This window comes from Macadamia integrifolia, unplaced genomic scaffold (genome assembly GCF_013358625.1).
Source record: "Macadamia integrifolia cultivar HAES 741 unplaced genomic scaffold, SCU_Mint_v3 scaffold2169, whole genome shotgun sequence".
NCBI classification, from domain to species: domain Eukaryota; kingdom Viridiplantae; phylum Streptophyta; class Magnoliopsida; order Proteales; family Proteaceae; genus Macadamia; species Macadamia integrifolia.
The window spans coordinates 46,786-61,406 of NW_024868554.1; the positions used below are offsets into that span (position 1 = coordinate 46,786).

The 14,621-nt window shown below is 42.3% G+C and overlaps 1 protein-coding gene across 1 annotated transcript in view; it reads left to right on the forward strand.

Moving 5' to 3' along the window:
* The window catches only part of LOC122065980 (vacuolar protein sorting-associated protein 60.2-like), a 40,874-nt gene extending 27,177 nt beyond the window's left edge, over positions 1 to 13,697 (forward strand). The window contains exon 7 of the mRNA XM_042629811.1: positions 13,335 to 13,697. Coding sequence (XP_042485745.1) covers positions 13,335 to 13,388 — 54 coding nt within the window. The 3' untranslated portion in view covers positions 13,389 to 13,697. The remainder of the gene's footprint in view (positions 1 to 13,334) is intronic.
* Positions 13,698 to 14,621: the final 924 nt, after the last annotated feature.

Below are 14,621 nucleotides of genomic sequence, written 5' to 3' on the forward strand. Positions count from 1 at the left end.
AAGATGACCAAATATCATCTAGCTGGGGGGATGAGGAAGCTGGGGGAGACCACCTGCCCAAAGTTAGAATATCTCGAACTAAAGCCTGCTTTGGGAGGCCAGAACTATAGATGGTTCTTGCACTAATGGGGTGGAGAAGAACACCTTTCTGGTGCCAAGGGTCCAGCCACAGAGAGGTGGAGTATCCGTCTCCAACGTGATAGTTGATGGCCTCGGAGACAATCGGTCTGAGCTCTAATATCTTACCCCACACACAAGAAGCATCTTCCGGGATGGGGGCAGTCCAGAGGGAGTAAGAGCAAAGGATACCCGAATAAACCCAATCGACCCATTCTTCTTGTTGGCCAGCTTCCAAATAAGCTTGATGATGCCAGTCGAGTTGACATCTTAAATACGTCTCAGACCCAACCCACCTTCAAATTTAGGATGGAAAACAACAACCCAACTTAGAGGGCGAAGGAATCTGGAGCTTTCGGAACCTTTCCAAAGGAAAGCGGCAAAGATAGATTCAAGCTTGGCAATGGTAGCCAAGGGCAGCCCATAGATCCCTGACCAGTAAATGTAGGAAGCTTGAAGGATAGATCTAATGAGCTCTAGATGCCCCGCAAAGGATAGTAGCTTGCCCTTCCATAATTGCGGCCTCTTCCTGATGAGATCAAGCATAGAAGTGCAGTGGTGAGCAAACAATCTGGCTGGAATCAAAGGGAGGCCCAATTACTTAACCGGCAGTTGACTAAGGGAGAAACTAGTTAGATCCAATAAGGTAGCCTTAACAGGCTTAGAAACACCAGAAAGGAAGATGATAGACTTCCTCGAGTTGACCCACAGCCCAGACATAGATTCAAAGAGCTACAAGCTATGCATGATAACCTCCAAGGATGTAGTATTTGCTTTAGAGAAAATCATCAGATCATCAGCAAAAGCTAGATGCGGAAGCTTGATGGCCTTACACTTATAAATGTGGGAGATAAGCTGCTGGTCGGTAGAAGCTTGAATAATTCTTGATAACACCTCCAAGGCTGAGGAGAAGATATAAGGGTAAAGAGGACATCCTTGCCTAATCCCTTACTGAAGCTGAGAAGAAACCTGCTGGGCTACCATTCACTAACACAGAGAAGCGGGGAGTAGAGATACAATGATGAATTCAATTGACAAACACTTGTGGAAATCCCATCTTGACCATTACTGAAATAATGAAATCCCATCTGAGAGAATCGAAGGCTTTGTGGATGTCAATCTTCAAAAGGGCAGCGGGGCCATGAGATTTTCTATCAAAGCCTCTCACAATCTCGTTGCAAAGGAGAATATTGTCACTAATGCTTCTACCCAGGATGAATGCTGATTGGTTTTAACTGACAAGCGGATCAATGACCATCTTCATTCTGTTGGCAAGGATCTTGGCAATGAATTTGTATAACAAATTGCATAAGGAGATAGGCTGAAGTCATTCATGGTATTTGCTCCTTTCTTAGGAATGAGGCAGAGGAAAGTGTGGCTCATTCCTTTGATCTGGCTGGGATTGTAGAAGAAGCTCTTAACAACTTTGATGAGATCAAGCTTGATGATATCCCAGGAGGCAGTGAAGAATCCCATGCTAAAGCCATCTGGCCCAGGGGCTTTGCTGGCCTTGTGAGAGAGAATAGCTGCTTCAATTTCGCCATTAGTAGGAAGAGCATGAAGCATACTGGCCAGATTTGCAGGAATGAATTTGTTTAGCAAGTCATCCTGGATGGAGAAGGTAGGCCTCAGCTCTTGATTAAACAAGTCTTTGAAGTGATCAACTGCAACTGCTTTAATACCATCATCATTGAGAACATGGGATCCGTTGGGGTTGATCAATGTAGGGATGGAGTTAATGTTTGTTCTAGCCTTCATGGATCGATGAAAGTAAGCTGAGTTGGAATCTCCTAATTCCATCCATTTAATCCTAGCCTTTTGCCTCAGAAAACTCTCTTCTTGGGCAAGGAGGGAATAGAGGGAAGTTGAGACAGTTTTTTCTTCTTCAGCCAATATGGAGTTGAGAGGATCTATTTGCAACAACACCTGGATAGAAGTGAGATAATTCCTGCAATCAATAACCTAAGATGTAATTTTCCCAAAGGAGTTAGTATTCCAGGCTTTAAGGGCCTCTTTAACATTTCAAAGCTTCCTAGCAAGGGCTATGAGAGGGGAAAAGGATGCTTGGATTGGCTTGCTCCAAGCTTCCCTAACAACAGGGAGAAACTCTGAATGAGAGGACCACATATCAAAAACCTTAAAAGGCTTGGGATGAAAGGAGATTGATGGATGGATAGACAGGGAGATGGGGCAGTGGTCAGAAATACCTGGGGGATCAAAGGTGGAATGAGACGAAGGGAAGGATGTGAACCAAGTCTCATTAACTAACATTCTGTCCAATTTGCAGGCAATGCGGAAAGCACCAATCCTTTTATTTTTCCAAGTGTATTGAATACCTGTCCAGCAGAGATTATTGACAGTGATGTCCTCAATGCAATCATTGAAAGCATAACTATGGGTCAGCTCAATAGGATCCCCTCCCTGCTTCTTATGGCTGAAACAGACAATATTAAAATCACCACCCATACCCCAAGGAAGATAGCCAATGAGGGTGGCAAGGCTTCGGAGATCATTCCAGAGAACCTCTCGGGCAGAAGCGCAGTTAGAAGCATAGATGGCTGAAAAAATGAAGGTGGAATTGGTAGTGATATCAGTGATGGAAAGGTGGAGAAATTAGGCAGAGGAGGAAAGCAGAGAAATTGAGAGCTTGGAGGGTTCCCAGATTATCCAGATACGTCCGTTTGGGTGGTGGGAGTAGTTGGAAATGAGCGACGAACCAGGGGCTACAGAGGAGACAATACGGGAGGCTATGTTGTCTTTCATATGGGTTTCAAGCAGGCAGCAAAAGCCAGGGTGGACATCCTTAATGATGGATCGAACAACAGCTTGTTTTGGAGGGGCGTTGAGACCCCTCACATTCCAAATCAGGCCTTGAGACATTAGGCATGATTTGTATGAGGCAACGAAAGCTCCAACGCGGTGGGGCTGGTAGAGGCAGTGAGAGAGCTAGGCTTGCCTCTCCGCCAATAAGAGTGAGAAGCAGTGGAGGAACTGGTCTTGTTGGGGCTCTTGTTCGGGAGATGGGGGTGCTTGGTGGAAGTCTTGGGCACAGAGGAACGGAGAACCAGTATGGGGATGAAGGGCGGAGAAGAAGAGGAGCAGGTTGGGTTAGTCTGGACCGGATCCGATGGATGAAGGTCTGACTGGGTTAAAGGTGGGTAGGCGACCAGGGAGTTGTGGGTTTCAGGAGAGGGCTCAGGCCCAATAGAGGAAGGTGCGATGAGGTTTTGGTGGGTGGGGCTAATAGAGAGAGGTATCAGCCCAAAAGTTGAAGTACCGACATGACTTAAGGGGCGAGGGGTAGAGTTGTCCATTTCGGAGCGTAAGCTTGTCGTGACTTGGCAGGATGCCAGGACACCTGGGAGAGGCTCAGAAGAAAGTTGACCATCAAGAGCAGAAGCCGGGACAATGATAGGGATCTTCTCAAGGGAGCACCTGGAGCTAGGAGAGTAGGATATCAGTAGGGGGGATCTGTTAGTAGCAAACGAGCAAGAGAAAGTAGGAGAGAAATCCGAAGTTTCCTCTTCTGTGGAGCAGACAGTTTGAGTGCGACGTCTCAGAGGACTGCTGCAGCTAGAAGAAGTATTGTCAGGGGACAAGCAGCGGCTGGGAGAGGCCAACTCAGGGCTCTCAACATCAGATTGCAGAGCCAGGAATCGGTTGTGACCAACGGGCAAGGCGCTATCAGGGACTGAAGGGATGGAGGGGGTCTCTCTGGTGTCTATGGTAGCAGGTTGCCGGCGGTTTCGATTCCTTCGGCGGCGCTAGGCTCTTCTGCAATTGGGAGATCGAAAAGGAAGAGGCTCATCTCCCATAATCGAATGATCACGTTGGTGAAAAGGCACATGGGAATCTAACACATGAATCTCAGAAGCCGGCTGCTTAGGGCAACATAGGGAGGAGTCATGGCCGAAGACCTTGCAAACTAGGCACTGGGGAGGTCTCTAGTCTAATAGAATCTCTTGTTGAAAAAGAATCGTCGCCATTCTAGACAGAGATCGAAGAAGGGAATGGATCAGCTGCGAAGACATCAATGCAAACTCTGGTGAAGGCTAACCGGTCTTTTCGGCAAGTTTTGGCATCAGTATACAGAGGTTTCCTCAAAACCGAGCCAATCGAGCTAAGTCCCTCAGAGCACCAGAAGTGAAGAGGGAGGCCAGGCAATGTAACCCACAGCGGAATGGAGGAATAATCAACTCGGTTGAGAAGCAATTGCCAATGCCAAGGTCTAAGGAAAATCGGCTTCCACCCAACAAACCAAGGTCCACCAAGAAGGATACGGTTCATGTCTAGTTCATCTGAGAACTTGAAGAGGAAGAAGCCATGATCCAATAAGATCGTTTCCACAGTGCCTTTAGTTCTCCATTGCTCAATAAGGGAGTGCTTAACCAGGTGAAAGGGGGGCAGCTGCCCAGAAAGTTCCCAACCAACGAGAGCTTCCAGTGGGAGGCTTCTGCATCCAATGAACCAGAGTCACATTTGGGAACAAGTGAGTCACCAATCGTAGAGGGCGGGATAAAATGAAGGGGTAGTCCAGTAGCAGAGGAAGGGATAACAAGGCCAGGATGAATATTCCAGACTGAACTCACAGGGAGAACAGGAGGCTGGATAGGAGAAGGGGAGATGGGTGAGGGCGAAGAGGGAGAAACCTGCTCCTCGCCAGGGAGGGCAGCCATAGTCAGAGCACTCATTCAGATGAGGTTGTGCATTCTTTCAGAAGCATCTGCCGGGATGGGCGCAGTCCAAAGGGCAGTTCTCAGACACGGTGGTTATTCCGGTGGATTCCGGCAAGACGAACTTCCTATGGGTGCTCAATGTGGCGCTCAACCCAACTCTATCCAAATGTCTTCCATGTTTCTTACTAAGATTCTACCAGTCCTTTTAGGAAACCGACTCTCTTATACTGCTATACCACTTCTACAGAGAAACCATATAATATATTCCCACTCATGTTTTAGAAGACGAGATCGTGAGAAACCTAGAATCCATTATAATTTTATGGTATGAAACAGTTGTACACTTTTCCTTTGTGAGTGGAGAATCTCCAAGAGCCAAGAGTTCCCTTGAGTACCCATATACTTTCCCCCTTCTTGGTGAAGTGGAATTACAAATAAGAAAAAGGAACTTCCTGTAGCCTCTAAACACTCCACCTATGGACAATTGGCTTCAGGGTTTTGTTATTTACTTATTTTTTGTCATTGTTACTGGGTTTTTTTCCCCTATTATATCATTATTATTTGGTGGGTAAGTAATGGTTTATTAAGTAGAAAAAGTAGAGTACAATGTGGTAGTACAATAACTAGAAATATAATAAGGAACCTGACATTGTGTAGGGACCAACTTTATTACTATCTGTCGTCGTTAAAGTATTTATTGCTGTAAAGCTGCTTTATTGAGAGACTATAGAATGTATTAAATCAACACCCAAATGATTCAATTCTTCTGAGGTGCCCCAATGATCAAAACCATATGATGTTCTTGTTCTGGGAATTGTCTACAATTGTAAGCGGCTCCAAATCATCACGAAAAAGTAATATTGTGGAACAAATGGACAAAGATAACTTAAAAAACCCAGTGCCATTTTAATGGTAGCCAGTGGGAGTGGATTCTGAATATTTTCATCACTTTAAGTTTCTGTAGAACTTTTCCCATTTCAAGATGAGGTTGCTTCCCAAATAACTCCTCATCCTGGTGACATGATGCAGTTGGGCGATGGGTTTAGAAGGGAAAACTTTGATTTGGTTTCCTTATTTACTTTCCTTTTTAGATTTAGAATTAGTTTGGTAGATTTTTATTTGAATGAGAATTTAATTCAGTTTCTATCTAGGTTAGTTTCCATTTTCCATTTTTGCTTGTCTTTATATGAAGAATTCAGAATTTTGGAGATTTAAAACTTGGTTGAAGAATTGTTTTTGGTGTGACCCATGGCTATCTCCCTCTCTGAAGTTCTTTCCTCCTTTCCCTACCATTCTTCTACTTCTTCTTTATCTCTTCCTCTTCATCTTCTTTATTATTTCTGGTTTTCCCTTACCCTGCTCTGAGCTACAGTAGCTTCCCTGTTTCTGGCAGTAGTTGCAGCCCACAGGAAGTGGATCGATCTCTTTCATGTGAGATCTGTTTGGGTCGAGGTTTTGATCGAAGGAAGCACTCCCATATACGACCTGAACCCTAGCATCTTGGCTCCTATTGAGTCTCCTATTGTGAGAAACAAGACTTGCGACTCAGGCTGCCTAAAGCTACCGCCCAGATCTGAGTTGCAGAAGTTAATTACTCTTCGTGCCCTTGAGGTCTGCAATTAGTATTGCTTGATTCGATAGAATATACTATGGTGATCCTCAGTTTAAATTTGTGGGCTGAATTGATCATCAAGGAAAGAACTATGCCCCTCGCAAGGTCCTTTCATTAGCGCTGGTTTTGTGTTCTATTCTGAAGAAGAAGGGGACTGGGTTTCTGAATTTACAAGTAAGGACATTTACTTAAATTTACAAATAAACCCCCTGTACTGAAAAGTGTGTTCTATTAGTTCCTCCCTACTTTATCAATTACATAACACCCCTCTCTTTTAATTTTCCTATCTCAGTTGTCCCTATCACTTGTTATGCTGTCAGTCATGCACTTGATTATTATTGAATTTACAAGAATGCCACTCAACCATTAAATTGAGATCTTTCATCATTCTTGTGGGGCCTAAGCGATTTGATTCCTCGGATCCGCATCAAGTGGTATTAGAGAAAATTTCTTGCACTTCTTTAACCATGACAGGTAACATCACCAATGCTGAGTTGCACAAATTGTATTGTGAGTTACTTGAGAACCAACAGAAAATTAATGCTAGGGTTGAGAAGAATGAGGCAAAATATGACCAGGTCATTGACGAGACTCAAGATGCTCTAACTAAGATTCTTGTCTTTATGCAAAGGTTTGAAATGCGAGTCGAAGAAGGACCATTTGCACCACCTCCTCAGTTTAATGCTCTACGGATTGAAGATACACCTCACCGAGTGCAACGTGATCCTGTTATACCCCAAGATGTTACCTGGAAATTTTCTGACCGAGATTATGGCATCAATGTTGAGGTTTCAAAGTTTAGTGGTGAAAAGGGACCTGAAGAATTTCTTACTGGCTTACCAAAGTGGAGAGAATTTTTGTATATAAATCTCTTCCGTACGAGAAGAAGTGTGAAGTCATCCTCACCAAGTTTGTTGGGCATGCAAGGTTTGTTAGAAGACTTGGACCCGTTACCAATTGGGAGGTCATGAAGTAGATCCTGAATGAGAAATTTGTTCTTAATTATGAGAAGGTAATGTTCCATAAATTGCTTAACTTGCAACAAGGCAACAAGGATGTGGATACCTACACTCTCGAATTCTACAAACTTTCTTCAAGGTTTTGTAATAGTTAAAGTAGGGAGGAACTAATAGAACACACTTTTCAATACATGGGGTTTATTTTTAAATTTAGAGAAAATTGCATTGCCACCCCTTGAACTTCGGTCGTTATTCAACGCCACCCCCTGGACTTTTCGAAACGTCAAAGCCACCCCCTAAAAATTCAAAAAATTTCAAATCAGTCCCTGCCGTTAGTCGACTGTGAGAAATGAATAAAAATCGGTTGGTTTTTTTCTAATATACCCAAAATACCCCCAACTATTGTGAGAGGACAATATTGCCCTCTCCTTTATTTCCATCTCCTAAACCCATACCCATCTCACATCTCTCATCTCTCATCTCTCATCTCTCATCTCACTCCTCTCACTCCTCTCACTCACTCGGCCGGACAAGAAGAAGAAGAAGACGAAGACCCACTTGCAACTCGATTCTCCCCTCCTCCGGCGTGCTATTCTCCCCTCCTCCAGGGAGAAGAAACCGAACCCTACTTCTCCCGAACGGGAAACAGATGAAGTGAATACTTTGTCTCGCGACTCACCTATTCCATTGCTATCAGTCTTGTTTTCCTGTGTATAGGATCCAGAGAGCATTATGGGCTTCCAGGAGAGAACTTCTTTGGAAGGAATTGGGGAGTCTTCGCCAATGCCTCCCCAGACAATGAACTTCTCCCCGGTCTCATCGTCAACTAGTTGATAAGCTCCTGGGGTTTGCATAGCCTTTCGAGTGTATCCAGCCCTAATGCAAACTCTTTGTTTTGTACATGTCGGATTCCTCCGATGACGACCGGAATCGTAGCAACGGCAACCACTGTCACTACCACGTCCAATGGATATCGAGCAAAAGAAGTTGTGGCAAAGACCATGGGGGGTTTGGGAGGGGTTTCCTCTGAAGTTAAGTGGAGTTCCGATGCCATTGGCAAGCATGGCTATAGAGTAACAGAATCGTTCTTTCTTTTCTCTGTCTTTTTCTTGACACTCTCGCTTAAATAGATTATCGACCAATGCAGTAGCGACGTACCAAAGTAGGCAGTAATGCGGCAGTGGGCAAAGGGAACGGAACGGGAGACAGACGCGAGCGGCGAGGAACAGTTCAGACTTAATAACAGAGTTATTCGGTCACTAGCAACTCCTACAAAGAATCGCACGCCGGAGGAGGGGAGAATCGAGTTGCAGGTGGGTCTTCGTCTTCTTCTTCTTCTTCTTGTCCGGCCGAGTGAGTGAGAGGAGTGAGATGAGAGATGAGAGATGAGAGATGAGAGATGAGAGATGAGAGATGAGAGATGTGAGATGGGTATGGGTTTAGGAGATGGAAATAAAGGAGAGGGCAATATTGTCCTCTCACAATAGGTGGGGGTATTTTGGGTATATTAGAAAAAAACTAACCGGTTTTCATTCATATCTCACGGTCGGCTAACGGCAGGGACCGATTTGAAATTTTTTGAATTTTTAGGGGGTGGCTTTGACATTTCGAAAAGTCCAGGGGGTGGCGTTGAATAACGACCGAAGTTCAGGGGGTGGCAATGCAATTTTCTCTTAAATTTAAGTAATTGTCCTTACTTTATCAATTACAAAACACCCCTCTCTTTTAATTTTCCTATCTCAGTTGTCCTTGTCACTTGTTATGCTATCAGTCATGCACTTGATTATTACTGAATTTACAAGAATGTCACTCAACCATTAAATTGAGATCTTTTATCATTCTTGTGGGCCCTAAGCGATCCGATTCCTCGGATCCGCATCACGACAGCTTTGGTTAAAGAAAAGGTCAAGATCTTTTTCTCAGTGGTGACCCATTGGCATGCAAGGAAATTACAAAATCTTTGTGAAAATCCTAATTTGAGGCCTATCCATTAGGTCTGGATTGATGATTTTGTGCCTTTGCATCTCATCTCATGTCAGAGACATGATCAAACAGCATCCTATTGCAAGGATTTGCCATGGTAGGGCACATATACGACCTAAATGATCAAACAACATCCTATTGCAAGGATTTGCCATGGTAGGGCACATATACAACCTTAATTTAGGTCGTCTGGACAACCTTAATTTGATATGAACTCTCTCTCTTTATTTGTATATTCTGCTGCCTAATGCAGTTTTTCCTTAACCAATCATCACTTTGACTCTTATTTCATGTTGGACCATTGAGCTGGGTGAGAACGGATCATTCAGGTATATCAATGTTCTTAAAGACCACATTGACTCTAGGTGATTATGGAAGGGGATTATTAAAACCCACTTAAGAAAAGAAAATACTATTATGGAGAGCCAATTTATGCTAGGAAGATCCATGACAGAAGCTATTTACTAAATAAACTCATGGAAAGATTTAGAGATTGCAAGAAGTGTTAGAGATATTAGTTATGTTGCTCTAAGGGTAGTTTGGGAACTGGTCATGTTATATTTTATTTTTTCCCTTTTACCTCCCTAGGGAGGTGTGTGTAATATATCGTTAAATATATTAGTGCAGTAATATATTTGGTGTTAAGAGTGATTTTACTCTAAACACACTATTCCAACATATCATCGCCTCTCCCTCTTCTTCGTCTTCCTCTCCTTCTTCTTCTTCTCCTTCTCCAACTCTCATCTCATTGTTCTTTCCCATCCTTATATTCTAACTATAAGGATCTCTATATTATTAACCTAGAAAAAGTTTATTACAGCTAGAGAGTTAATCTGGAAAGTACTAAAGAAGAGAAGTGTTTCAAGTAAATATGACATAATTAAGGATATGTATAATGGTGTGTTGACAAAGATGGAGTATATGTCCCTTAGGGGATATATTCTATTATTCTCCCTCCCCCCCGCCCCCCCCCCCGCCCCCGATGGTGTGTTGACTAGTTTAAGCATTGTGTGTGTGTGTAGGGGGTGTCAAATTAGTAAATTCCCAATTACAATTGCATTACATCAAGGATCAACTTCAAGCTCCTATTTGTTTGCGCTTGTCATGGATGAATTGACCAGAGACATTCAAAATGAGGTTCCTTGGTGTATGATTTTTGCTGATGATAATCTTTTGGTGGATGAGAAAAAAGCAAGTATTAAAGCCAAATTGGATTTATGGCGATCAACCTTAGAATCAAAAGGTTTTAAGATAAGTAGAACAAAGATGGAGTATATGGTGTGTAACTTTATTACATGAGGACAGATAATTTGGTTGTAAAAATTGATGAGAGTTTTCGCAAAGTGATTATTTTAGGTATCTTGGCTTAATAATAAATAAAGAAGATGATGTAGAGGATGATGTTTCACAAAGAATTAAAATAGAATTGGTGAAGGGGAGAGGTGTGCCATGAGTATTGTGTGAACAACGCATTCCTTTAAAACTAAAAGGAAAATTATATAGAATAGTCATACGATCGGTTATGATGTATGGTGCAGAAGGTTAGACAGTTAAGAAGCATCATGTAGATGAACTCAGTGTATTGGAGATGAGGATGTTGAGATAGATGAGTGGTCAAAGTAAGAAGGATAAAGAAAGGAATGATCGTATTAGATCTGGTTTGGGGGTCTCTCTATTACATGATAAGCTACGAGAAAGTCGTTTGAGATGATATGGCCATGTTCAACCAAGGTTCAAAATCTCGAGTTTCGGAAAGGTTTCAGTCTGGGTTAAAACCACCGAAACTAGGTATTTTTTCCTGGGCTATTGGTAGAAATTTGGGCCAAAATTTGAGTAATTCTAGGGTTCTTGAGCATTGTGTTCAACGGAGGCCCTTGGATGCTCCCGTATGGAAGAGTGATTTGATTCAGATTGAAGGATCTAAAAGAAGGGGCGAACCTAAAATGACCTTAGGAGAAGTGGTGAGGAAAGACATACATGGCTTAGGCCTTGTATCGAGTATGACATTGAATAGATCTGATTGGAGGGCAAGGATCTATGCAGCCATGACCCCATTTAGTTGGGATAAGGCTGAGTTGTTGTTGTTGTTGATGTATTGACTCTATGTGATTGTTACTTATCTTTAGAGAGAACATCATGTTATTGGTATTAGGTCACCTTTACTAATGAATGTAGAGAGTTTGGTAGTTCCCTGTTTTTGGTATTTTGGGTGATGGGCATATGGGAAGAGCTCACATCCAAGGATGGCATGGTTGGTTGTAGTAGGTGTTTTGGCCTAACCCAAACCAGACCTCCTAACTTCAACCTCAACTCTCACCCACCAAAGACTGAACCATGGCAGGTCAGTTCGGGGAAGAATCCAAGTACAATGAGAGAAATCATCAATAAATGAAACATCACATAATAAGAGTAGCCGCATCTAAAGCTAACAAGTGCAGGACCCCAAACATCAAAATGAACAAGCATAAAAGGAAAAGAACTAGTGTTTATTTTCTTATTATTTTTTGGAAATGAGACAAGAATTTTGGGCTAAATGACAATAATCAAATGAGAAATTGTGACCTATTCTATTACTTTGAGAATGCAGACAAAGAGAATAAAGATGACCAAAACGTTGTTTGTGCCACAAGCTAATTGTCTTTAGCTACTAATTCTTCTTTTGATGGTAAGTGAGCAAAAGCCTGATGAGAACAGTGCCCAAAATCAAAGTAGAAGAGTGGCCTGCTCCTTTCACCCCAGGTTCAGGTTCATAAGTAATGACAATTGCCCTATGAAGACTCGCTTTTGCTACGGCTCCAGGGGCAACGCATGGAAGTCTACTTAGACTCTAGAAGTGCAAGTTGAAATCTTCTTTGTCCCCAATTCTTTGCCTACAAAGACTTAGCTCATTGGTGAATTGTTAGTCACTCTAAATGCTCTTTCAAAACCTGTATAGAAATGGGTGCTTTTTCTACGTTGTTTACCTTAGTGATTGGGGGATTTCAGGGAAGACCTATGTGGGACACCATTTGGGTGTGGGATGCTCATTCGACCTCTATATTCATCTTGTTCCTTATTTACATGTGTGCACTACGTTTTCGAAAGCTCCTTGTCGAACTGGCTCCTATTTCAATCTGTGCTGGACCGATCGATTGGATGACAATTGATCGTACTTCCCTGGTCGTCCAATCAATTGTCGTTGTGCTTTGTCGTTAATCATGTGGTATGCCAGGGAAAAGAAAAAAAAAAAGGCTCTAAGCGCTCATCTACGCAGCGGTATTGACAAGTTATGGGTTCAACTCCTGCAGAGCCTTCTACATACAATCAAGTGTAAACAACTCAAACCTGACTGAGTCTGCCTGCCTTTGAAGAAGCTGAATGCTGGGCTTCAAGCTTCTCTGCGCCATAAACGTATGTTGTTACCTATTCGACCAAACTAAAAATGGCTTCAAAGGTTTTCTTTTTATAGCGCTTGCTTCTCTTAGGAATTTAGCCTTGCCCTTTAACCAGCGCTTATCGAGGGAATTGTTTCTAACCCGACGAAATCAGAGACAATTTGGGATGTGAAATATATTTAAGGGAAAAAGTAGAAATAAAATAACCAACAAAAGATGGTACAGATTTTTTGCTGTAAATGTTTATGCCCTTTTTAGAAGGAATTTTCTGTTTGGTGAAACGTGAAATGCCACATCCACCTAGCAGTTGTGGACCTGTGGTCAAGAGTGTAGGAAAATGCTCCCTCATTGCCCAGCTCATTTTTTGTATGTAAAAAATTGGTAAAAAAGAAAAAGGATAATCGAATCGGATCGACTCGACTGATATGATAGATGGAATGGGTAGATGGTGGAGGTTCTTGTGTTATGATTCTTTAACTTTTGTTTGGTAGCTTTAGTATTTTATGTGCATCTATGATACTGTGATGGCAGTTGTGCTTGCTTTTATATTTTTGGTCTGTTATTTTGGTTTTCCTTTTGTCATTTATTTCATTTTCATAACTCTCTTTTACAGGCTGAAGACGAACTTGGTTTACCTGCTGTACCTCGAGCATCCCTACGCGGCTAGGGAGCCTACTAAGCGAGCCATGTAACTGTAGTGTGCAGATTTATTCTTTAGCTGTTATTGGAGAAAATTTTTAGGTAAGTGGACAACAGTACCTTCAGTTGTACTGGGAATGACAAATGGCCTCCTTTCTCAAATATAGCCGGGGTGTTATTACCCATTGCACTATCTACGATTTCAAGACTGTTATGTCTTTTAGAGGTTCTGGACTAGTTTGAATATGCCCCACTTCAGACAGATGAGATTATATATCATTTGATTTGTGTGTAACTTTTTGAAGCATTATAAAAATCAGTTTCAAGTTCTCGACCATTCAAGGCAATGAAACATTATCTAATGCATATTCTCATTTAGGAAAATTTCTTAGATCAAAGCCGAGTTCACACCTAGCCTTGTTATGATATTGTTGCTCTTTTTTTATTGGAAATTTTCTAAGAGGGTTCATAATAATTACAGACTTCAGCAACTGTGAGTTCAGGACTTCAGATTTCTGGGCAACAATGTGTGCGCCAGATAAACGAGCCTTCTATTCAAATGTATAAGGTTACATTCATCTAACATTTTCAGAAACTAAAAGCTTCAAAGAGAGAAGCATACAGTTCCAAGGTCAATCCTTCAATTCTTTAACTTTTCAGCAGTTCCACTGAGCAGAATCTGTCCCAGGCCTAGCAGGCCTCAGATCTTTCTATTTCGCTAGCTTAAAGGCTTGGACAATCCCTTGCTGCTCTACTTCAATTGCTGAGCTGCGGTACCCTGAACCTGTAGACCTGTTTTTGCAAGCCGATGCCTTTATTGATAGATGTTACAATTGAACATATCTTTTGAAGTAGAGGGGTCTGAAAGAGCTCACCAAGGGGTCTTATTGACCCTCAACTCGGGCAGGGACGACTTTGAACACACTTTATTGGACGCAGCGGCTACTGCTTCTCGGTGGAGTAAAGATCACCTCCATTTGTGCTCGTGTAGTATGAATTTACCTTTTCAGTATGGTCTGGTTGAAGACCAAAATTGCATTGTTATAGGAATTTGAGATGGACTCATTTCATTCTTCTGGAAAAGAGTTCTTGGCATTCAATAAGGAATAAGCTAAGAGATTCCTTTTGTGCTTAGATGGTACTTTGCTGGTTTGTCAAGGCCTTTGGATTTCAACAAACAGCTTAACAAGTTGCCGACGGAATCAGAATTGATCAATTTTATTCTAAATCCCCTAGTCCAAGGCAGCCCAGAGTGTTATAG